General features: G+C 35.7%; 1 protein-coding gene across 3 annotated transcripts in view; it reads left to right on the forward strand.

The window, feature by feature from the left end:
* The first annotated feature begins 3724 nt into the window (after nt 1-3724).
* wdr37 (WD repeat domain 37) overlaps nt 3725-23971 on the forward strand; it is a 39813-nt gene continuing 19566 nt past the window's right edge. Inside the window, exons 1-6 of one of the 3 annotated variants that reach the window (XM_059524283.1) lie at nt 3725-3935; nt 5015-5204; nt 7399-7574; nt 15873-15969; nt 16373-16468; nt 16980-17044. In XM_059524283.1, the coding sequence (XP_059380266.1) occupies nt 7440-7574; nt 15873-15969; nt 16373-16468; nt 16980-17044 (393 nt within the window). In that variant the 5' untranslated portion in view covers nt 3725-3935; nt 5015-5204; nt 7399-7439. The remainder of the gene's footprint in view (nt 3936-5014; nt 5205-7398; nt 7575-15872; nt 15970-16372; nt 16469-16979; nt 17045-23971) is intronic. The other 2 variants (XM_059524285.1, XM_059524284.1) reach the window with 2 other exon arrangements.

Below are 23971 nucleotides of genomic sequence, written 5' to 3' on the forward strand. Positions count from 1 at the left end.
GAACCTTTCTCGTCCTAGTCGGTAAGTGGGAAGCGGTCCAGACACGATGATCGTTGTCTCAATCAGGCTCCTGTAGTCCTTCTTCAGAACCTCCATCTGCCGCAGCCTGATGTCATTCGTTCCCGCGTGCAGCACAACAGCTCCAACGCGCTCGTCACCATTCAGGACCTCGGGAACCTGGCAAGCAATATCTAGAACTCGAGCACCAGGAAAGCAGTGACTGCGCACCTTACCTTTACCTGAGGTAGCGTGGACGTGCCGGACGATGGAATCGATATGTAAAGTATATTAACGGTGGCATAAGAGCAGAACATTGGGTATGCACTGCAGTATGAACAATATAGACAAATACAAATAATACAATATAAACTACAGATGTTGTCTGAGTAATTTTTTCTTGTAAGGACGCAAGCTACTTTGACCAAATGACACCTTCCTCTTTAGAGGACTGTGGGATTTTTTCAGTGAGTATGCACCATGATCTGCAGAATGGCTATGGCTGCAGCTGGCTACACTCATCTCGACTGTCAGTGGTTCACTGCGAGTGCAACTGATGTAATCATGGTCATGACTGAAGTTCCTGCATTTAACAGCTTGTGTGTTAGAGTCAGTCTTACTTACCGTTGTGTTCTTACTTCTCTGGTGTGCCTCACCTTGACCTTTGCCTGGCAACGGGGGTAGAAGATGGTTGGCACCGCATCTGCTTTAAGGGTGTTTAGTCCCTGAAAAAGGGTGAAGGGAGCAGAGGCGAGAATCCTTCTTTGGTCTCCAGTTCTTTCTCTTGACATAGTGTATCCACTGCTGCAACCAGTCTTTGTCATTGAAGGGGAACCTGACAAGAAAAAAGCATATCACATTGTTCAAGAAAATGAATTAAATGGAAATTAATATCATTTACATTTACTGAATTTCATGTCATTCAGTTCATCCAATGAATTAAATGGAAGTTAAACCAAAAGGATGAGAAGTGATGGATTGTTTTTTTTTTTCTCATAAAATATCTGCATGCCATGCTACCCAAAAATGATCTCACTACCCCCCACCCCGGTTGAGAATCAATTGCAGTGACAATGCAAAAGCTGATCTGTCACTCACAACCAACCAAAACAATAATATGTGGCTGTGGTGGTATATTAAAATTGATAGAAAGCATTCAATTGGGCACTATAGGCTATCCCATACACAAAAGAAATATATTGAAATATATTTTAAAGTGTCAAAAATATATGTGGCATATATTTCAAATACATTTAAATATATTTGCATTGTTGTTCACTTACATTTATCATTTTGAAATACATTCTGAAATATAACAAAAATATATTGTGAAATATATTTACATTTATAGCATGTAATGTTAAATATATGACAAAATATATGGTCATAAAATGTTTAGCTTGCTAAAGATGGGTCGAAAATGTATTTTGATCATAGTAATTCCTCTACCTTTTCCCCTATACACAACAGTAGGCTACCATATTTCACTACTGAATTATGACACACAGCTATAATATATTGTACTGTACTTACATTAAAATTACTTCAGTGTAAAATGACAGATAGTTGCTTTCCTAGGACTATTAGGCCATATTAGGTGGCACGTACCTAACACTAAGTGCAATTATTAGATTTATTGTTGTTTTATTGACATCTTTGCTGAAGTCATTTAAATATTGAAAATATGCACAATATTTATGATGCAAGTACAACAGTGACACTCCTACAGTGAAGTGCACTTAAACAATAGATAAAACACAGTGTCTAACACTGCATACACACACTATTAAATAACTGTATTCAATTCTGTTAAAATAGGGGGAAAAAACTCTGCATTCTGTGTGTTATTACATAAAATTGTCATTTTAGGCCAATAAAGTCAGTAAAGGAGAGGGCGTGGCCTACTGGTTAGGGTTTTTGGGCTTGTAACAGAAGGGTTGCCTGTTCAATCCCGACCAGTAGGAAAAATGTGGGTGGGGGAATTGGTACAGCACTGCTCTCCCATGCCCACATCCACGGCTGAAGTGGTCTATCTAAAAAAATAAACTGAAAATCTGTTTGTTTGTGAAAATGTTAACTTTTTACATTTCAAAATATATTTCAAATGAAACAATTTGCAAAAGTTAAACATATATGAAAATATATATAAACATATTTACATATATTTAACTTAAATATATTTATTGGGCCAATTTCAAATATTTGCATATATTTTAAAAATATATTTCAAATATATTTATTTTGTGTATGGGATATGACACACACCCATATGAATATGCACGTACAGACATGTGCATGCACAAACACACACATTATGCACATACACTCCCTATATTAACAAATATATATGATTGACACAGCCATTCATTTAAAATAAACCTGTTGTTGTGGCTTATCACTTAGAGTACAATTAGTTTTGGGGCTTGGTTTCTGAATTGCAGGTGTTTGAGTTCGTGACCTATGGTCATGACTGCAGCTGGCTGCTGATGAGGCCGAAACCAGCACATCCAGTGCATTTAATTTTAATTTACACTATTTTATATATCCTCTATATTGACAAAATATAATCTATATTTTAATTATAGCATTTTATAGAAAATAAACATGACTGAAATCAGATACTCTTACTGTACTTTTACTACGTTATGGTTTTCAGGTAACGTTACTCTTTACACCTCTGATTAGGCCTATATAATGATGATTCAAAAATTCAGAAACTTGCATTATACAGATGGAGAAAGTGTACTTACCTGAAAAACCTTAACTCGGAAAAAGAGACTTGCCTCTTAGAACACATGTATGGTACACAGCAAGACATTTTCGCACGAGGGAAAATATGCTAGCAACAAGTAAATTGAAGTAAATGGGAAGATGAAATCACGAAAAAAAGGCAACAAAGTTAACACACTGAATTAACAAAATACCACACAATACTTAGATGTCTTGAATGATGATCAGAAGTTTCTAAGGTCGAAGCATCACGGCTTTCCAGAAATAAGGGCTCAGACTAGCCAGGTGTATATAAAGTTACGTTAAGTGCAAGCAAGCTGAACTCGAACGCTCAATGACGCATCAGAATAAACTCACATATGTCTGTGTGTGTGTGATTTTGGAAATCAATTCGTATTGTATAGTAATAGTCATTTTAGTTAGCTTAATTAGCTTATTTTGAACACGAACATGTACAATCATCCAAAATTATTAAAATTGATTCAAATAGCACATGCACACATAAATGCAAGAACGCACACATTAAAAAATGTTTACATCAAACCGAATAGTAACCACCCAAAACAGACATATATAATCCAGGAACCATACTGTCAGTATACAATATCCCCTCGAGTCATTTTCGTATCGATTTAATATAGGCTGTTCATTTATAGTATCTTAAATTGCTTATTGTTCTACATGATTTCATCTCTTCACGTAAAACATTTGCCCATAGGCTAATATTCAAATAATTGTGAGCTAGGTGTTAAATCATGCAGTTTTGGCTAAAGAATCATGGTCAAAAACACTTGAACAAAAAACTTTTTTCTTTATTTCACGTTATGTAGGCTATGGCATTTTGTAGATGGCTTCCGACCAGGATGAAAGGGATCACATTCATCTTCAAGCGTAGATTTGTATTTGTAGAGAGAATCTATGTGTGTTTTTTTTTTATATTAATAATGCATACCGGTTGAGACTTTAATTTTGAAGTTTTACATCCGGTAGGAGGCCCGTCTGATCTGTTGTCATTTCCTCTTGCTTCACACTCTGCTGACAGTGACGGGTTTGATAAAAAAAAAAAACACAATAAAACATCAAAGTGTGAAGATCTCGGTTAATTAGCTGACAGGATCCGCAGTGTGTGTTTGTGTAGATCATGCTTGAGGACTCAAACACACAGCATACCTCCATCAGCGACTGATAAACGCGCTCGGATCATAACTGTGAGTATTATTGAAAGATACGCTAGTGTGTGTCATAATGGAGGATTAGCTGTTAGCTGATAATCAGGCTAATGACACTTTATCATCATCACACAGCCGCTGTCACACACACGACTGATAACGAGCGTGTTTTACTGTGTTAGTGCTGTTTTAACCGAGCAGGCCAGCTGACCTTGGACCAAAGTGTGTGTGTGTGTGTGTGTGTGTGTGTGTGTGTGTTTGTTTGTTTGTGAGAGAGAAATACAGGGATTTTATACATTGTGAGACGAGAATAATAAAAGATGACATTTGTGGCGTTGTGGCAGCAGTCATATGTTTTTCAGTGATATGCGGGAAGTTTAACACTTTAAACCGTAAGAAGAAACATCATGGAACTTCGATATTGTCCTTTTTGGGCAATATACCATGATATTACAACGGTGATTACATGGTTGTGTGTGTGTGTGTGTGTGTGTGTGTGTGTGCAGTGGTAATATGATTCACAGTACTTTAATTGGAGTTCGTCTGTGTAGTACACTTTTAACGTTTTTGTTTCATAACAGCAACATAGCTGTTGTTTTCCATTATGTGTTTCTTTTAAATGTAAATTTAACTAGGATCATGTTTTATATTGTTATTTTTAAATTAAAATTGATATTCATTTTTTATTTATTGCTTGTCTTACTATGCACTCTTTATAAGTAAATATTATTCCAGAACCCCGAAAAAGTTTGTATTTTGTAATCTTTCTTTTATACATTTTTTTTATATTCCCTCCATCTCGTAAACGAAGGGGCAAAATAACCTTATAAGATTACTAGCCTGCACAGCTGAGTGCGTAAGTGCAGAGTGTGCTGTGCATCGTTTGGAATGCAACTAATTCAATGCAATGCAATTAATTAATGCAATGATTTCTATCTGTGAAGAATTGCGTCAAACACAACAGTTCATGACAGATGTGCTTGAAGCCCAGAGCATGATGCTGCAGGTGTATTCACTTCATGCATGTTTTTTTGTTTTATACCCACTAACCCCTTCAGCTCAAAGGTGTCTGTTTTATCTGCTCCATCCATCCGTCCACCTCCTCTCTGTTATTTTAGGTTGTTGTCGCTCCATGCCTGCAGCTTTCCTCTCTTCACTGTCATGTTTGTGAACGGTCGATGCTGGTGTTGTTCTGTGTTCAGTGCTGGAGCGCGGCCCTGGGCTTCCTGCTGAGATCTTCTTCATCACTTTAAGCGGTCGTCTGAGGATGTGTCTGCTTTCTTTATCATTTACTGCACTCCATGGCTGGTATTTGTATTTTTATTTTGCATGCCCCTTATTTAGCATTATGTGTTTATTTTTTTAGGACTTGTTAAGGTGCTTTGACTGACGTAAACATTTCTGTTGTATGTTATTGTTGAAATGGCCTGCTTGCCTGAGATTAACTTTTCAATTACACTTAAAGGGTTAGTTCACCCAGATAGCAAATTTATGTAATTAATAACTTACCCTCATGTTGTTTCAAACCAGTGAGACCTCCGTTTATCTTCGGGACACAGTTTAAGATATTTTAGATTTAGTCCGAGAGCTCTCAGTCCCTCCATTGAAGCTGTGTGTACGGTCTACGGTCCATGTCCAGAAAGATAATAAAAGCATCTTCAAAGTAGCCCATGTGACATCAGAGGGTCAGTTAGAATTTTTTGAAGCATCGAAAAAACATTTTGGTCCAAAAATAGCAAAAACTGACACTCCCTCTGAGTTCAAACAAACCAATATCCCAGAGTAATTCATTTACTGAAACAGTACACTGACTGAACTGCTGGGAAGAGAGAACTGAAGATGAACACCGAGCCGAGCCAGATAAGAAGAATCGAGGAGCTGATGATACTACGCATGTGTGATTCAGCGTGAAGCAGACCGACACACTGAACTGATTCTTTTGGTGATTGATTCTGAACTGATTCTGTGCTAATGTTATGAGCGCGGGTAAAACGAAGGCTTGAATCAAGGGCAGTCATTGCAAATGACGCCATTATACGTCGAGCGCAAAAGAACCGGTGAACCGTTTTCTTCAACCGGTTTATTGAATCGAACTGTCCGAAAGAACTACTGGTGATCCAAAACCGTTGCAACCGGTTCTTGACTCGAGAACGAGTCAGTCTATTGTTCATTATCTGGCTCGGCTCGGTGTTCATCTTCAGTTCTCTCTTCACAGCAGTTCAGTCAGTGTACTGTTTGAGTAAATGAATTACTCCGGGATATTGGTTTGTTTGAACTCAGAGGAAGTGTCAGCCTCATTAAAAAAGTTAACAGCTTAAGTCATTTGTGGATTAATGCGTATTGGAGAAGCGAACCGTTTAAAACGATTTAGTTCGATTTTGTGAACTGAATGATTCGTTCGCGAACCGGATATCAAGACTGCTTTGATTTGAACTCTCTCACACAACAGACACGGAACAATGCTGAATAAAGTCGTAGTTTTTGCTATTTTTGGGCCAAAATGTATTTTCGATGCTTCAAAAAATTCTAACTGACCCTCTGATGTCACATGGACTACTTTGAAGATGTTTTTCTTACCTTTCTGGACATGGACAGTAGACCGTACACACGTTTTCAATGGAGGGACTGAGAGCTCTCGGACTAAATCTAAAATATCTTAAACTGTGTTCCGAAGATGAACAGAGGTCTTACGGGTTTGGAACGACATGAGGGTGAGTTATTAATGACATGAATTTGCTATCTGGGTGAACTAACCCTTTTATTGATCTCTCCTTTTACGTTAAAATAACATCCATTGCTTCATCTAAAAATTGCAAGTATTATGTGTTTAAAAGGAATGTCCAAGTCATATTTTACTTTAAAAAGACAAGGAAAAAAAAGAAATTATATTTAGCATTAAGAAAATATCAATAATGCAGAAATCTTAATTATCACTTTCATGATAATTAATCTAAACTCTTCTTATGTTCTTGTTATTTTAATATGAAACTGTTTATTATTATTTTTTTTTGTTAATGTATTATAAGAAGATCCCGTTCTTAATATTGTAAGGAAATAATAGTAAAAATTGTTTCTGTAATACAATAATTCTGTAACTGTTTATATATATATATATATATAAACAATATATAAGCCTATATTCACTGTGAAGAAATATGTCCTGGACATTTTATTCGATTCATCTTTGCATTTAGAGTCATATTCACCTGCTCTGTCAAAACGTCTCTTTGAGTTTTACAACAGCTTCTTTTGAATATTTCGGTTTTATTATGATGTATGATTAACTAGCATTAAATCTACCTACACCCCTTGGAAAGACACCATATACCTCCAGTATGTCATCAGCAATGGCTACTTGAAGTTTCCTCCCTCAATGTTTACCTTGTTATTTACACATCACATACAGAGATAGGGTGTATATACAGCATAGTGTCCAACAAGGGACACATTATCCTCCTCCATGGCTGTAGGATGAGGCAAACCCTGCTGTCTGATTGCTCAGTTTCAGGTAGGAAGTGCGTAGTGGGACGTCACTGAGGAGTAATGCCTGTTGAAAGTGGAAACAGCGCAGCCGCCCGTCAAGTCAAACAGAAGCGCAAGTCGCACAGTCTGTCCATTAGGAGGACCAACAGCACCGAGCAGGAGAGAGGCATGCAGAGAGACATGATGGAGGGACAGGTACATTGGTTTGTGTTTCTGAAAGTCGCATGAGCACGTATAGATCCTGGTTTGAAGTTCGTGGTTTGCATTTTATGAACACTATTGTGTGAGTGTGCTGTCATGCCCAGGTGCACAGTCAAGAACGACACAAAGCCAGTTCTGTGACATTGTAAAAAAAAAAAAAAAAAAAAATTTTTTTTTTTTGGTAACCCCCTAATCATGACAGCTGGTATATGGAAATATCTGTGTAAACGTGTGTCATGTTGTTTTTAAATAATTTGCTATTGTTTTAGATTTTAGTTGAATTTTTAAAAGAAAAATGTTTCAGGACATGATGTATTTTAGACATATTCCATTTCCAGGAAGCAAAATTTGATCAATTAAGTGTTATAGAAAAATTTTGTTTTTTCCATAATCAGGAAAATCAGGAATTCCAAAAGAAAAATAAAATGCATTTGTTTTCTTCAAAACTAAGTAATGAAATAAAATAAAATGCCCATAAATTCATTTTAGTTCTACGTTTCCATTCATTCTTACATTAAAAATGCTATATATATATATATATATATATATATATATATATACAGTACAGACCAAAAGTTTGGACACAACTTCTCATTCAGAGAGTTTTCTTTATTTTCATGACTATGAAAATTGTAGATTCACACTGAAGGCATCAAAACTATGAATTAACACATGTGGAATTATATATGGAATTATATACATAACAAAAAAGTGTGAAACAACTGAAAATATGTCATATTGTAGGTTCTTCAAAGTAGCCACCTTTTGCTTTGATTACTGCTTTGCACACTCTTGGCATTCTCTTGATGAGCTTCAAGAGGTAGTCACCTGAAATGGTCTTCCAACAGTCTTGAAGGAGTTCCCCGAGAGATGCTTAGCACTTGTTGGCCCTTTTGCCTTCTGTCTGCGGTCCAGCTCACCCCTAAACCATCTCGATTGGGTTCAGGTCCGGTGACTGTGGAGGCCAGGTCATCTGGCGCAGCACCCCATCACTCTCCTTCTTGGTCAAATAGCCCTTGATGCCTTCAGTGTGACTCTACAATTTTCATAGTCATGAAAATAAAGAAAACTCTTTGAATGAGAAGGTGTGTCCAAACTTTTGGTCTGAACTATATATATATATATATATATATATATATATATATATATATATATATATATATATATATATATATATATATATATATATATATATATATATATAAGCTGAATTTTTAAATGCAGGCTTGATGAGCAGAAGAAACTTCTTTTAAAAACATTAAAAATAGTAATGTTTCCAAACTTTTGGTCTGTACTGTGTGTGTGTGTATGTATATATGTATGTATATGTATATTTATATATGTATATGTGTGTATATATATATATATATATATATATATATATATATAAAATATAAATATTATTTTTATTATTATAATCTCAAATGTTTCAGAAGACAGTGTTCTCCGACATGTTCAGTGTTGCAGGTAATCAATATGGATTGATTGATTAATTGTTATTATTGAAGCAACAAACTATTTTTTTTCTCCTAAAAAAACATAGTAAGTAACAGAAAAAGTTATGAAATAAAATTCAAATGACCACAAATTAATTTAAATGTTAAGTTTTCATTCTAGGTGTATGCAGTTAAATGTATTTACATTAATATCAGAAAATTCATTAACTTTGACATCCCTAGAATACTGAAATCCAAAAGCAAAACTAAAAAATAACAAAAAATAAACTGAATTGAAAGACAAATTGTAGTTAAAATAGAAATAATAACGCTGTAATAACACTGGATCACTGTCTTTATTGAGAGTGATTCTGGTTTGGAAGAATGGAAAGGAGTTTGAATACGGGTGTCATAAAAATTTTAATGTCACAGTCAAAGTCCATTTTAAACCTGGTGAACAGATGACTTGAGTTAAGTATTTCTGTCAATGAGTATTTTTGTCATCGTTTGGTACTGTAACGTGTTCCAGGAATTTACATCCTCTTACACACAACGTTTGTCTTAAATGAGACTCTTATTGACTGACATTCCTTACACAAACTTTACCGGAGTTTGTCAGTGATAAGAGCAGCCTGTACTCATGTCAATTACAATGGTCAGTTTTCCCATTCAGTGAAGTTCTTTATCAGTTCAAGTTCAAAAATTGACTTTATTACATGTTCCCGAAAAGTTTTCATACATTATTTTGAACAAAATGTTAAAGGGGTCATATGATGCGATCCATTTGGAGTGATGCAAGCTGTTCGTGAATTGTAGGGCTGTGTATTGACAAGAATCTGGTGATACGATACGTATCACAATATCGGGGTTGCGATACGATATGTTGGGATACATTGGGATACTGCAAGCAAGGCGATATATTGGGATATTTCTTATTTTAGGAATAGTATTATTAGGAAAGCTGTCATTAAGAACACACCACCATATGCAAACCTTAGCAATAAATAAATAAAAAGTATTTAGCCAGAACACACTGGAATCTACATTTGCAAAAATCAGTCCCTGTAACATTCAACGTTATGGAAACACTTTTTGTGCAGTATGAGTAACGGGGGAAAAATTTAAGTGCTTGCAGGATCCTTTAGTCCATTGGTTCTCAAAGTGCGGCAACATTTCCTGGCGGCCCGCGTTAACATCTGATAACATTTGTAAAACTGTTAAAACTGTACATTGCTTTGAAAAAAATAATCTCCGTTTAGTGGTGTTTAGCGGCATCTATAGGCATAAGCGGTAATTACAGGTGTGGTCCGACCGATCGCACTTGACCTCACTCCCAGAAGGCCTCAACGGAATGGTTGTCTGTAACGTTAGATGGAGATGATGGAGCGAGAGCCAGGCCAGGTACTTGAAATGGACTGCACACAGGACTGTTATATCCCAAATTTGTCTGTTGAGGGTAGAAAACGCCAGGGATTTTGTTTGAATTGCAATTTTTCAAGATTTTCACAAGTTTTGCCAGGTTTAGCCTCAGTTATAAATTAAAATGTGTTTATTGCAATAAATTTAAACTGTAGAGATGCAACCTGGTCATTAAAATTATTTCAAATGGGATTTTCTCTTAAGTTTTTTTTTTTTCTTTTTCTCCCCCGCCCCTTTGGCGGCCCTCAGTTCAATGTTGGGTTCCTAAATTGGCCCTCACCTATCAAAACTTTGAGAACCCCTGCTTTAGTCAAATGTATAATACGTATAAAATGTATTTTAAGAAAAGACCATATATATTTTTAGAACCTGCTTAGAGGTTCACAGTTTAAGTTTACGATTGTAACATACAATATTTGATCTGAGGAATTGCATCTGCTTAAAATAAAGTGCTTACAGCATTCCTAAAGAAATCTAATCAATATATACAGATGTTGAATTTTTCCACTTGGATTTCACAGTTTTTTTTTTAAATTTGTATTTATGTTCTGCGTGGAATCGCCGAAATGCCTCCTGCCTATGGCTGCGCCCCCCGCGAACCTCTGGAACCGACGCGCCATGGTCCCGTGGATGACATTACAATAAAAGCCCAAATGATGGCACACTTCAACTTCGAATTCTTTTACCCTCCATTACTAGCAGCGAACTACATTATCGCTAACATTTGTGGTGTGCTCTAATGCTAGTATTTCCTGTCACTCAGGATTTGTTCAGAGATTAAATAAAAACGAAACAACTGCCATGAATCTTGTATGATTCTTTTTTTTTTTAAAATATCGATATTCCGTGTGTGAGAATCGATACAGTATCGCCAAACAAAATATCGCGATACTACAATAGATAAGATCCCTGAAGTTGCAAAGACTAAAGTCTCAGACCCAAAGAGATATTCTTTATAAAAGTTTAGACTTGTTCATGCCCTCCTAAAACACCTCATTTAAACACGCCCCACGTGTATGTCACTGTGTGGGAAGATTTGCATAATGCCGCCCAAATGTTGACGCAAAGAAAGAAGGCGTAACTTTGATTCTCGATGTTGCTGCTGCCGCCATGTCGTGGAGATGCTGTTTCGTTTCCCGCTGTTGTCGCATGCTGTTTTAAAAAGCACACACGATATACTTTGGGTTCTGATTAGGCGACAGTCAGCACATGAACTGTTGTGCAGTGCTGCTTAATTAAAAAAAAGTAGTAAAAGTGCCTCTTCCCGCACCCAAAACCAGTCGTTTGATGATGAGAGTCTTAAACAAGGACTGGTGGAATGTTGTCCTGCTCCACTTCACAGACGCTGAGTGAAAGGGGAGTTTTATAATGACGGGTATTTATGACACTTTATTCTCGTTCTGCACATCATTACGCTATTTCTACGTCACTGCGCATGCACAGTACTTTCCAGTTTTGGTTTTCAATCCGATAAAGTGTTTATATGTTCTCTCACTCAGATTACAAAAGGCATAAACAACCTTTTACAATCCAATCACAACTTTAGTCGGATCTGGCTAATTCAGTCCGATTGACGTGTTTACTTGTCTTAATTTTTTTTTCTTGTGCTTCTAGTCTTATTACGATCGGATTAGTAGGGTCCACGCAAACTCTTTAAACGATGCATTTTAGGAGGGCGTGGTTGAGTCTTAACTTTTATAAATAGTATCTCTTTAAGTTTGAGATTTTAATCTATGCGACCTTTACAGATCTTATATATGCACAAACAGCTTGTAATACTCCAAAGACAAAGGAATCCATAGAATCGCATCATATGACCCTTTTAAGAGTAGTCTAACTCATGTCAGACTTGAGACATAATGCCATTTGGTTATCTGTTTTATTGATACTCCTTGGGGGGTATCTATGGTATGCAGGGACAGATTAACACTTTGTTGTACCCTGGGCAACAATATTCAAGGGCCCCATCATCACGACCCCGGGATCACCATAATATGGTCATATACAGAATATATTACTGTAATATACAGTAAATATACTCAATACTTCAAGTTCTAACTGTCAACAGGTGTATTTTGATTTACAAATATTTAAATGCTCATAGAACTACAAATGCACTACTATGTCCCCTATCAAAGACATTCACTCACATATAATGCTATGAAAACAAAACACATCAGCATCTGTATAATCTGGTAAAATTGACCCACTACATTGAGAGGGAGGGAAATATCCTCCATTTTCACAAAAATGAATAAATAAGCAACCACTTTCAAACCATTGTTTATTTAACAACATTTATTCCCAATATAAATGTATTGAATTGATAGAGCTATAACAGAAGACCACAGACAACACATCAAGAAACATTTTGGTCCTCAGCTCATTTTAAGCAGAAATCACCCTGACAGGGTGACCCTGTCTCCTCAGAATTCAACAAGGCAATCAAGTTATTAGTCCAACACAAACAATTTGAAATCTGCCAGTTATCCCTCCACAACAATATACAGCATTTTAATAAAGCTGACACCTCAAGGAAAAAAATAAATAAATAAAATGCAGTATCACTATTATCTGCTCATAAACATTTTTATCCTAAGCTCATTTTAACTTGTTTTAAAATAGAACAACAACATGTCACAGCACAATTAACCAGTTAAACATTTTAGTGCTACATAAACATTTAGAAATCTGTCAATTTCTCTGAAGAAGACAAGACCGAAATAAATGCTACATAATCTGGCAAAACGCACAATTTTAGTCCTAAATAATGAGGAAGTGCATGTTTGAATTTGAAATGCCTTCATTTGGCAAACACATCTTACAATGGCTTTTTTCTGGACTTTGACTGTGCAAACTGGTGTATAACATCTTCCAAATCAAGGCCACTAACAAGTTCATGTCCAATAGCTAAAATAGAAAGATAAAAATAAATACTTCAAAACCTGGCAAAACACACAATTTTAATCCTAAATAATTAGGGAGTGCATGTTTGCTTTCATTTGGCATCTTGGAGAAAAGTCCTGGCTAGCTGAGTTGTCCTCGTCGTTGACGGAAGCTGACTTAACAGAACTCTCGGCAACATTAACAGGAGTGAAGAAATGACCTATTTTAGGTATATACTTAAAATTTTCTGCGTTTCTGATGTCCTTTTCCTTTTTTAATTTCCGCTTCGCGCTCCCACTTAGCTTCTCCATGTCAGATTTTTATCTGTTGTAGCAACGCCTGACGTAACCCGCTCGGCGTAACATTTGACACACCTCATGCGGACTGACCAATGAGGAGAGGGTCTTAACTTGAGGCCCTCTCTTCATTGGTCATTCCGCATGAGACTGACTCTCAACCGCTCTCAACTCACGTTCAAAGTCATAGGCAGCGCAGCGTCTCTCTGTGCAGCGCAAAAGCCCGTGTTGACAGTTTGTTTAATATAAAGCGGGAGATTACCAGATACAGTATTTTGCTCGTGCCCTTGCTGCCCTGGGCCCTTTAGAGGTCTTGGGCCCCTGGGCAATTGCCCAGTTGCCCTTATGGTTAATCCGGCCCTGATGGTATGTACTCTTCTATGGTCTATAGCCTCATCCATTTTTAAAGAGAAGCCCACGCTGGGGTTCGATTTGTTCCATCTATTCCTCTGTAGGGTCATTTCTGATTGTCAGTCCCTACTGTAAACCGTTCACTGGATTTAGACTATATTGCCTTTCAGCCTCTCAATGCTGTCATTATTTCCAGTTGCTATGGTGATCACAAGTTTTAGGATTGAGCAGGTTTATAAGAGTAGACGACAAGCTTTTGTTTGTTAATTGCGCTCTCTCTCTCTCTCTCTCTCTCTCTCTCTCTCTCTCTCACTCTCTGACACATAAGTACATGTGGTACTGACAGAATGGAGAGCAGTTGACTTTTACACTGTTCTCATTGGTTAAATGTTGTTCTGGAGTAGCTAATATGGGCATAGCTAATCTTAATGACACAACAGCAATGTTTGTTTGTGGATTGCTTTTCTTTGTGTAGTTTTAATCAGGCTGAAAGACTTTACTTGGAACTTCTTATCTTTGATAATGGAGGTAAGTTGATTTGGTAGATTAGTTATGTTTTTGAATAGAGATCTCTTTACTTTTTTACTTTTTCAGATTTTGTTGTGATTATTTTCTGTCGGTTCTTTTCTATCTTTAGTAATATTTGGTTACTCCAAAAATAAATTTAGGACAGAAATTATCTGTAGAACAGAAAGATATTTTGTGTAAAGTTTAGGTTAGTATTAACATTAAGGTTTTTCTTTTTTTTTTGGAAAAGGTTTTATAGCAGCATGATATTTTATATAAATTTTTTTAAATGTAAAGTTTCAGAGCAGCAAGAAATTTTACATAAACTTTTAAATTTTACGTTTAAGAACAGCATGATATTTCATGTAAACTTTTAGAATTTTAGTACATTTGATCTTAAGATGTAAAGTTTCAAAACAGCAAGATATTTTATGTAAAGCTTTAAACCAACAATATATTTTATGTAAACATTTAGATGTAAAGTTTCAGAACAGCAATATATTTTAAGTAAAGCTTCAGAACAGCAAAGTATTTTACAAAAACATTTAGATGTAAAGTTTCAGAACAGCAAGATATTTTATGTAAACATTTAGATGTAAAGTTTCAGAACGGTAAGATATTTTAAGCAAAGCTTTAATACATCAAGGTTTTTTAAGAAAACAATTACCGTATTTTCCGGACTATATGTCGCACTTTATTTCATAGTTTGGCTGGTCCTGCGACTTATAGTCAGGTGCGACTTATTTATCAAAATTAATTTGACATGAACCAAGAGAAATGAACCAAGAGAAAACATTACCGTCTACAGCCGCTAGAGGGCGCTATATGCTGCTCAGTGCTCCTGTAGTCTACACTGAAGACATTGAGCGCCCTCTCGCGGCTGGAGACGGTAATGTTTTCTCTTGGTTCTTGGTTCTAAATAAATGCGACTTATAGTCCTGTGCGACTTATGTTTTTTTCCTCATCATGACGTATTTTTGGACTGATGCGACTTATACTCAGGTGCGACTTATAGTCCGAAAAATACGGTAGATGTAAGTTTCAAAACTGCAAGATATGCTATGTAAAGTTTTAAAACCGCTGAATATTTTACAACATTTTAGTTGTAAAATAGTTGTGTTGTTTTACAACAGCAGTAAAATGTATATAGTTTATTAGTAGATGTCTGGTGTTTGTTATTTTTTCTTAAAAAGAAACCATTTACCAGATCCCTTCAACATTTCTTGTGTTTTAATAGTTTATTTTTGTGTGTTAATGTTATTTTTAAATAGTCAGAATGTACAAAGTAGAACTGTGGAAAATCTGCATTTATCATTTGTCGTAATTTGAGTTTGAAGGTGTTTTGATGATGCATTCTCTGAGTATGTGTAACATGGATTATTTGATTCAATATCTAGGACTCCAAGTTGCCGATGGCCTTGAGGAGTAACTTACTGGACCTGTTTGGACAGATTGAACGGGAGTTTGAAAATCTCTACATTGAAAACTTAGAATGTGAGTAGTACCAATTAGCTTCCGTCATATTTAACATGCCTTTCTTCACATCTGGACTCTGTTTACATGACTTACTGTATTTAATTTAATGATGACAACACAGTCTTTGCACATCATCTCACGCTAAGTAAGTAGCATTCTCACAGCATTCTCAAGATCTGAATCATTCATTGTTTTCAGTATTACAATTGATTTGTACTAAATAATGAATGTATAATTTCAATTGTAAGTTGTCATGTAACAAGCAGATTAATGTACAGTCAGTATCAAGGTATACACTTCAGGGTGACGTGGGTCCTCATCTGACTGTTGGGTTTATTTATTTATATTGAAAATGTGACACAATCAGTTATTTGCTCAGTTTATCAGTGAACGCCATATCTTACGCTCTGTTCTTGTGCAGTGAGGAGAGAGATTGAATCACTAAACGAACGTTTGGCTGGAGAAGGACAGACTGTTGATGGCGGTGATCTGACCAAAGGAGCCCTGAAAACAAAAGGTACATGCAAAAAAAAAACTGACATTTTAGCTTTTTTTTTAAATCTGCATGCATTATATCAGATCATTGAACAAGCTTTTGAATAAATAATGATATAGTTTTTTTTTTTTGATGGTTCAGAGAGAATAAATTGTTAACGTTGTGTCTAAAGCTGTGTCCTCACATTGATTTATCAGTAGATCTGCATGGCCAGATATTTGTGGACCCCTTCTTCTTTAATTAAGAGGTTTGACTATTTCAGCTACACCCATTTCTAACAGGAACATAAAATCATATCGCCATATAATTCCTTAGACAAACATTTACAGTAGAATGGGGGCCTTTTTTGTTTGAGCTTGACAATGCATTTATATAAAAAAGCGAGGTCCATAAAAATGTTTTTTCTAATCTGGTCTTGTTTGGAAGAACTTGAAAACCTAAAACCTTGAAACCTAGTGAGGATGAAATTGTAAACTCAAAACCTATTGTAATGTATAATTTATATTTTTCACTCATAATCTTATAATTTCAGCAAGTCACAGCACAAGTCAACTTTCCCAAAAGCTGAAGACGACATACAAGGCCTCCACTAGCAAGGTATGATTGTATCTATGGGGTTATTTGCTGACATTTCATTCTGAGTAAAACTCTGTTACTGTTTTTTTAAGCTCAGAATATTTCTCTCAGAATCACTAATCTCTCTCGATACATAAAAAAAAACATAATATATAAGTGCAAAGTCCTGTTCTTTGTAGACGGCTTACACACTTTGCTGTTTAACATATGTAGATACTATAGAAATGAACAAGCTAGGGTTGTCACAATACCAAAATGTTACCAATATCAGTGAAATCTGAGGATTAAAACCAATGAAGTTCCATTATTGGGATTCTTTTAAGTTTATTATAATTATCAAAGGGATAGTTCACCAAGATATTATCAGTCTTTCATTGTTTACTGATTCTCAGTACTCAATTTGGATACAATCTGGGTAGAAATCTCTCAAGGTTCATAAATATCCTAATTCGTTTCAAATTGGGTTTGGAATTAAATGAGCAGTAAATGATGACCGCATCATCATTTTTTTGGTTAAACTATCTCTGTAAGAAATGTAATTAATATAATGGCATGTACCATAATGGCATGCAACTGACATGGCTTTTTGTGGAATTTACATTATTGAATAACTGGTAAAATAGTATCTTTTCAGTTTTGTTATTGACTTGTGACATCTCTAGAGCAAGCTGTTTTAGGTGGTTGGTTAAGCGTCTTTGTATCGTGTCAGTGTTGCATTTCCTTAGTGCCGAGTTGTCTGCTCTGTTTGTTCAGTTTCTTTCAATTATACAAACTACCTCCAGTTTCACACATTTCATTGAATTACATACCGATGATATGATCAGTTGGGGTGTAAAATTTGTCAGTGTAATGCCATGATAGATCTGACAATGACAGTTCAATCCATCAGTTATGGAATTTCACAGTTTATTTTATTATGATATGTAATACCCAGTTTTTTTTTACACTCCTTTATTACCTAAAATTATTTATTGACTTCTTAGTTTTCACCAAATCCACTTCTTACACATTTTTGATTTTACTTCATTACATTTGTGTGATTTAATAATTGTGTATTGTACCAAAATGTTTTATTGGTACTAAAATATTCATGTAATTTAGTAGAAAGTCATAATCAAGTTAAATACACTGGAAAAAATGATTAACTAGTATCCATGTACACCGTTAGCAGCTTAGCAGCAGCAGCTTGTTTATTTCTTTTTGCTTTGTAGCTATCATATTACGTGTTTGCACCCCTAATTTTTAGTGTTCTTACCCAAAGACACAAAGCTAGGCATTTAGAACGCTGATGTTTGCAAATGTCGTAATTTCTCTCAACTTTCCACATCTCTCCATTACTGGACCCAAACACCTGTGTACTCCTCAATGGTCTTCTGAATGTTTTGGTCCTCATGGATTACAATTGTTCTTTTTTCTCGCTTTGACTGATGTAGCGCTCAAATTCTTTCCCGGGGAAAGTAGGTGGACCTCGCAACTTCAATGTGGGGAACTGGGAGTTATGGGGTGGAGACTCATGGGTAATTAACTCCTCAGTGTGCCAAAATGCATGAACTATCCAACAGTTGGGGGTCAAAGCCCAGTAGTGATGTGCTTGGTGACAAGCCAACGCTAACACTAATTCAGCATCATACAACATTAACAAAGACGATAAGACAGATCTCAAGAATGAGTATTGCTTATGGAAGATTTTAACGGTTGGTTTGGAAACCTGTGATTGGTATTGATTTTCTTCTGCCTGCAAATCTTACCCCATTCAAGCAGTTTGGCCAGAGCAAATTAACATTTGAATAAGTTCATGATTCTAAAGAACTCTTTGATGAAAGGCCAATCAGAGCATACTAGTTCTTCATCTGAGCAAACTCTAAACCTGTAAGAATCTTGTGCGCCAAAAATATGCCATGGTCAAATATCTTGATGGTGAGCAGGGCCAGAGTTGCAGGCTGGAAGAGAACCAGGACAGCTGACTAAATCTAACAATGGTATTACCGTTTAGAAGGGTTTATAGACCGCTCAATTGGACCCAAATGAATCTTTCCCCTTTTTGCGGAATTTCTGTTCTTACAAACTCAGTTTAAATCTGTTTGTAAACAAATTCTCTCTTTATAAAGTTGATCCCCCTGCTGAGTAGTTATGTAATGTGGTATCCTTCATACAACCCTCCCCTTCAAAACACAAGATATGACAGAAGAGAAGAAACCGACAGCTCTTTCCCCCGTTACAGTGAACATTAGCTGATGAATCTCGTTTAGTCAGTGTTGAAAATGCTCTCTTGTTTTTAGGCTGTAAATAGTGTATTTTCTTTTTCTATATTAGGCCTATCGCATTTAGCTTTTTTTAATGCCATAAAGAGTATTGCAAATGTTGAATGTTCAATATTATTGTTTGCTTAAAATTAGTACTGTCTTGATTCGATCAATGAAACGAAAATATATTTTATAAATGAAAATCTTCCATTAATCAGTTGTATGGTTGAGATGAGATCTATGGACAAGGATAAGAACAAGAAAATAAGTTATCTTAAGTAACTATAATATTTCTTTTTACTATATAGTTATTACATGTTTATTACATACTTGTTAATCATTTATAAAACTTAATACTTTTAATGTTTTAAATAATAGTTGGTTAGTAATGTTAGTTTTGTTGTTTACTATTAATCATGAACAACAAATCACAGCATTAAAACAGTTCTGTGTTTACTTAGTTCAGAGAATATTTAACAGCAATGGACACCGGAACTACTTTTAGTGTTGTTGTTTTTTTTGTTGTTTTTTGTAATCATAATATTGCGATTTGATGTGCTAAATATGTGCACTGCCATTCAAATGCTTGGGATCAGCTGTGCCACGTGAATATGTTTTTTTTTTTTGTTCAGATCAAAGCGTAAATAAACATAGAAAACGTATACGTGTGGCGCAGTTGACACAGAACAACATATTGCTACAAATTGTTGAATAAAGTAAAAAAAAAAAAAAATTCGCAAAGAAAACTAAAATAATCTCATAGCTTCATAAAATTCCGGTTGAACCCCTGATGTAATATGGATTATTTTCCCGATCTCCTTGCTACGTTTCTGGACATTGATCATGGAAATTACATGGATGTTTATGAAGGGTCAGAGAGCTCTCAGAATTCATATAAAATATCCTAATTTGTGTTCTGAAGATGAACGGATTTCTTAAGCATTTAGAAACGGCATGAAGGTGAGTAATTAATAATATTTAACAAACTTGCATTTTTTCTGTATTGTTTAATCAAATAGATACAGACTTGAAGAGCATAAGAAACATAAACTATTTTACTGATCCCAATCTTTTGAACGGCAGTGTTGTTGAAAACCCTTGTGGAAGCCCTCTTGGTTCAATGTGACTTTGAAGGATATTGTACGTGGCAGTTCAAGGAATTTCATGATTGTCTTTGGATGTTTGATAGAACTACAGTATGTGAGGAGCTTGTTCAGTTATTATATAATATTGTTTTCTAATAATACAGAGCATTTTCACAGTGCTGAGAGGAGGGCTCATTGTGCTTGCTGTGTTTGCTCTTACCTCCAGTGAAATGTCAGGCTCAGCAGTGCTTAGTAGTGGTTAGACTGCATATTGACATGCTTGCACACCTCCCTCATCCATTGCTTTATAGAAGTCATTTGCTTCCTGTGATGCCACAAGTTTTATTAAAGCTAGGACAATGTACCTCAATACTTCTCTATTCTGAGTATTTGCTTTTACAGATGATGCTGGGGATGCACAGATATAGAAATGTTGGCCGATATGCCAGTTTTCATAACACTATATTATAATTGCCACTATTATAAATCTGTACTGTTTAACTTGGATCATATTACTTAATATATTATATATTTTAGTTTTAGATGCTGTTAAAGTTTTAGAAAATGACTTGCTTCAAATTATAAAAACAAAAATAAACAACTACATGAAATGGTCACTGATATATTGCGCATCCCTAAATATTTTTGTGTGAACTTATTTTGGTGTCATCACTGTAGTTAGCTAGTAAAGATTGCTGTATAGTATTTTTTCACTAACCAGAACATATGTACAGTATTTTACAGTTGTGTAACTGTAAATTGTAAAAATTATCTATTTGATGTTTTCAGAGGGAGCAGTTGAATGTTAAGTCAAGTGTTGAACCTATTCAAATATCCAAATGTCAAATGATCTGCAAAATTGTAATAAGTGATATACTAATATACACTACTCTTTAAAATGCGAAATGCTGGCTCTCTGCAGGACAGATGGAGGCGTCGGTGCACTCACTTGTTCTTAAAATACTCCCACATTTTTGGTCATTCAGATAAGAGTTATACATCTTTCAAATCTGTAAAGACTAAATGTTTAGTTGTGTGCACAATAACAACAAAACGTGCTTTTGTAAAATATTGACAGACATTTTACAGACATTTAAAATATATTTATAGAGAGTGAAATGTCTACTTTCAAATGAATCAATTCAAATGGAAAACAAATATTCTCCGATTATGTAATCTGTGGGAAACATGCATACAGCATCCACTTCTGTGGAGATGACGAGTCAGTGACAGTGTCTCCAACTTCATCTCTTAAACTGAAAACAAAGAAAGCACTAGTCTATCAGTGAATTATTAAAATATTAATGCAGCCTCCTTACTGTTTTTCCCTGACGCATTCATAATCATAGCTTCTGCGGTGCACTGTGGCAAGCTTTATAAGTGCGCTTGAGTGCTTATTAGGCTTTGTAGGCAGTTAAAGGGTTAGTTCACCCAAAAATGAAAATGATGTCATAAATGACTTACCCTCATGTCGTTCCAAACCCGTGAGACCTCTGTTCATCTTCGGAACACAGTTTAAGATATTTTAGATTTAGTCCGAGAGCTATCTGTCCCTCCATTGAAGCTGTGTGTACGGTCTACGGTCCATGTCCAGAAAGGTAATAAAAGCATCTTCAAAGTAGCCCATGTGACACCAGAGGGCCAGTTAGAATTTTTTTGAAGCATCGAAAATACATTTTGGTCCAAAAATAGCAAAAACTACAACTTTATTCAGCATTGTCTTCTCTTCTGGTCTGTTGTGAGCGCGTTCACTGCAGTTTGTGATATCCTGTTCGGGAACGAATCATTCGATGTAACCGGATCTTCTTGAACCAGTTCACCAAATCGAACTGAATCGTTTGAAATGGTTCACGTCTCCAATAAGCATTAATCCACAAATGACTTAAGCTGTTAACTTTTTTAATGTGTCTGACACTCCCTCTGAGTTCAAACAAACCAATATCCCGGAGTAATTCATTTACTCAAACAGTACACTAACTGAACTGCTGTGAAGAAAGAACTGAAGATGAACAATGAGCCGAGCCAGATAATGAACAATAGACTGACTCGTTCTCGAGTCAAGAACCGGTTGCATCGGTTTTCCGATCACCAGTAGTTCTTTCGGACAGTTCGATTCAATAAACCGGTTGAAGAAAACAGTTCACCGGTTCTTTTGCACTCTACATAATGACATCATTGACGATGATTTCCCTTGATTCAAGTCTTCGGTTTACCCGCGCTCATAACATTAGTACAGAATCAGATCAGAATCAATCATCAAAAGAATCAGTTCGGTTCAGACGCTCTGTGTGTCGGTCTGCTTCACACTGAATCACACATGCGCAGTTTCATCAGCTCCTCGGTTCTCGAATCGGACGCGTCTGACAGAAACGGTTCTTGACTCGTGAACGAGTCATTATCTGGCTCGGCTCGGTGTTCATCTTCAGTTCTCTCTTCACAGCAGTTCAGTCAGTGTACTGTTTGAGTAAATGAATTACTCCGGGATATTGGTTTGTTTGAACTCCGAGGGAGTGTAAGCCACATTAAAAAAGTTAACAGCTTAAGTCATTTGTGGATTAATGCTTATTGGAGATGTGGACCATTTCAAACGATTCAGTTCGATTCGGTGAACTGGTTCAAGAAGATCCGGTTACATCAAGTGATTTGTTCGCGAACCGGATATCATAAACTGCAGTGAACGTGCTCACAACAGACCTGGAAGAGAAGACAATGCTGAATAAAGTCGTAGTTTTTGCTAATTTTGGACCAAAATGTATTTTCGATGCTTCAAAAAAATTCTAACTGACCCTCTGATGTCACATGTTTTTCTTACCTTTCTGGACATGGACAGTATACCGTACACACGTTTTCAATGGAGGGACTGAAAGTTCTTGGACTAAATCTAAAATATCTTAAACTGTGTTCCGAAGATGAACAGAGGTCTTACGGGTTTGGAACGACATGAGGGTAAGTCATTTATGACATCATTTTCATTTTTGGGTGAACTATCCCTTTAAAGGCTCATTATGATTGTTTAAATGGTTTATTAATAAACGTGTGATTAGTCGACTAAGGTTTAAAATAAACAACTACTAGTCTAAACTAAACTAAATTGTTATAATTGTATAAATTGTTCAGAATACTACTGTGTGACCTGTATTTTTAATCAAATAAATGCACCCTTGGTGAACTCCTTACACATTACAGATCCTAAACTTTTAAAAATGTCTAACCTATTAAACTTTTAACATACATCCATATCAATGGTAGTTTAGCAGGAAAGGTTGTTACAGTGATATTACTAAAGATCCCTTCTGTAATGCACATTTTATTTTATACAAGATATTTTAGTTACTTTTAAATAAATATTGTGCGCTTTTGTGAATGTGTCATTTACTGGCATTCAATTAATACATATCTACTCTATGCATCGACACCATAACAGCCATTGGTCTCCTTGCTCTCTTAACTCAACTTCTTCAGTTTTCCAGAGATGATCCATATATTTACATGCAATTTTTTTTTTTTTACGATTTGCAAACTATTTTGTCATTCATTTGTTTTTCAGTCATAATTTATTCACGTTTGTCAGCTTTTATAGATTTTAATTGGGTTTGAATGCTGTTCTTGTTTTATTGCTC

The sequence above is a fragment of the Carassius carassius genome, chromosome 35 (assembly GCF_963082965.1).
Source record: "Carassius carassius chromosome 35, fCarCar2.1, whole genome shotgun sequence".
In the NCBI taxonomy this organism is placed as follows: Eukaryota; Metazoa; Chordata; class Actinopteri; order Cypriniformes; family Cyprinidae; genus Carassius; species Carassius carassius.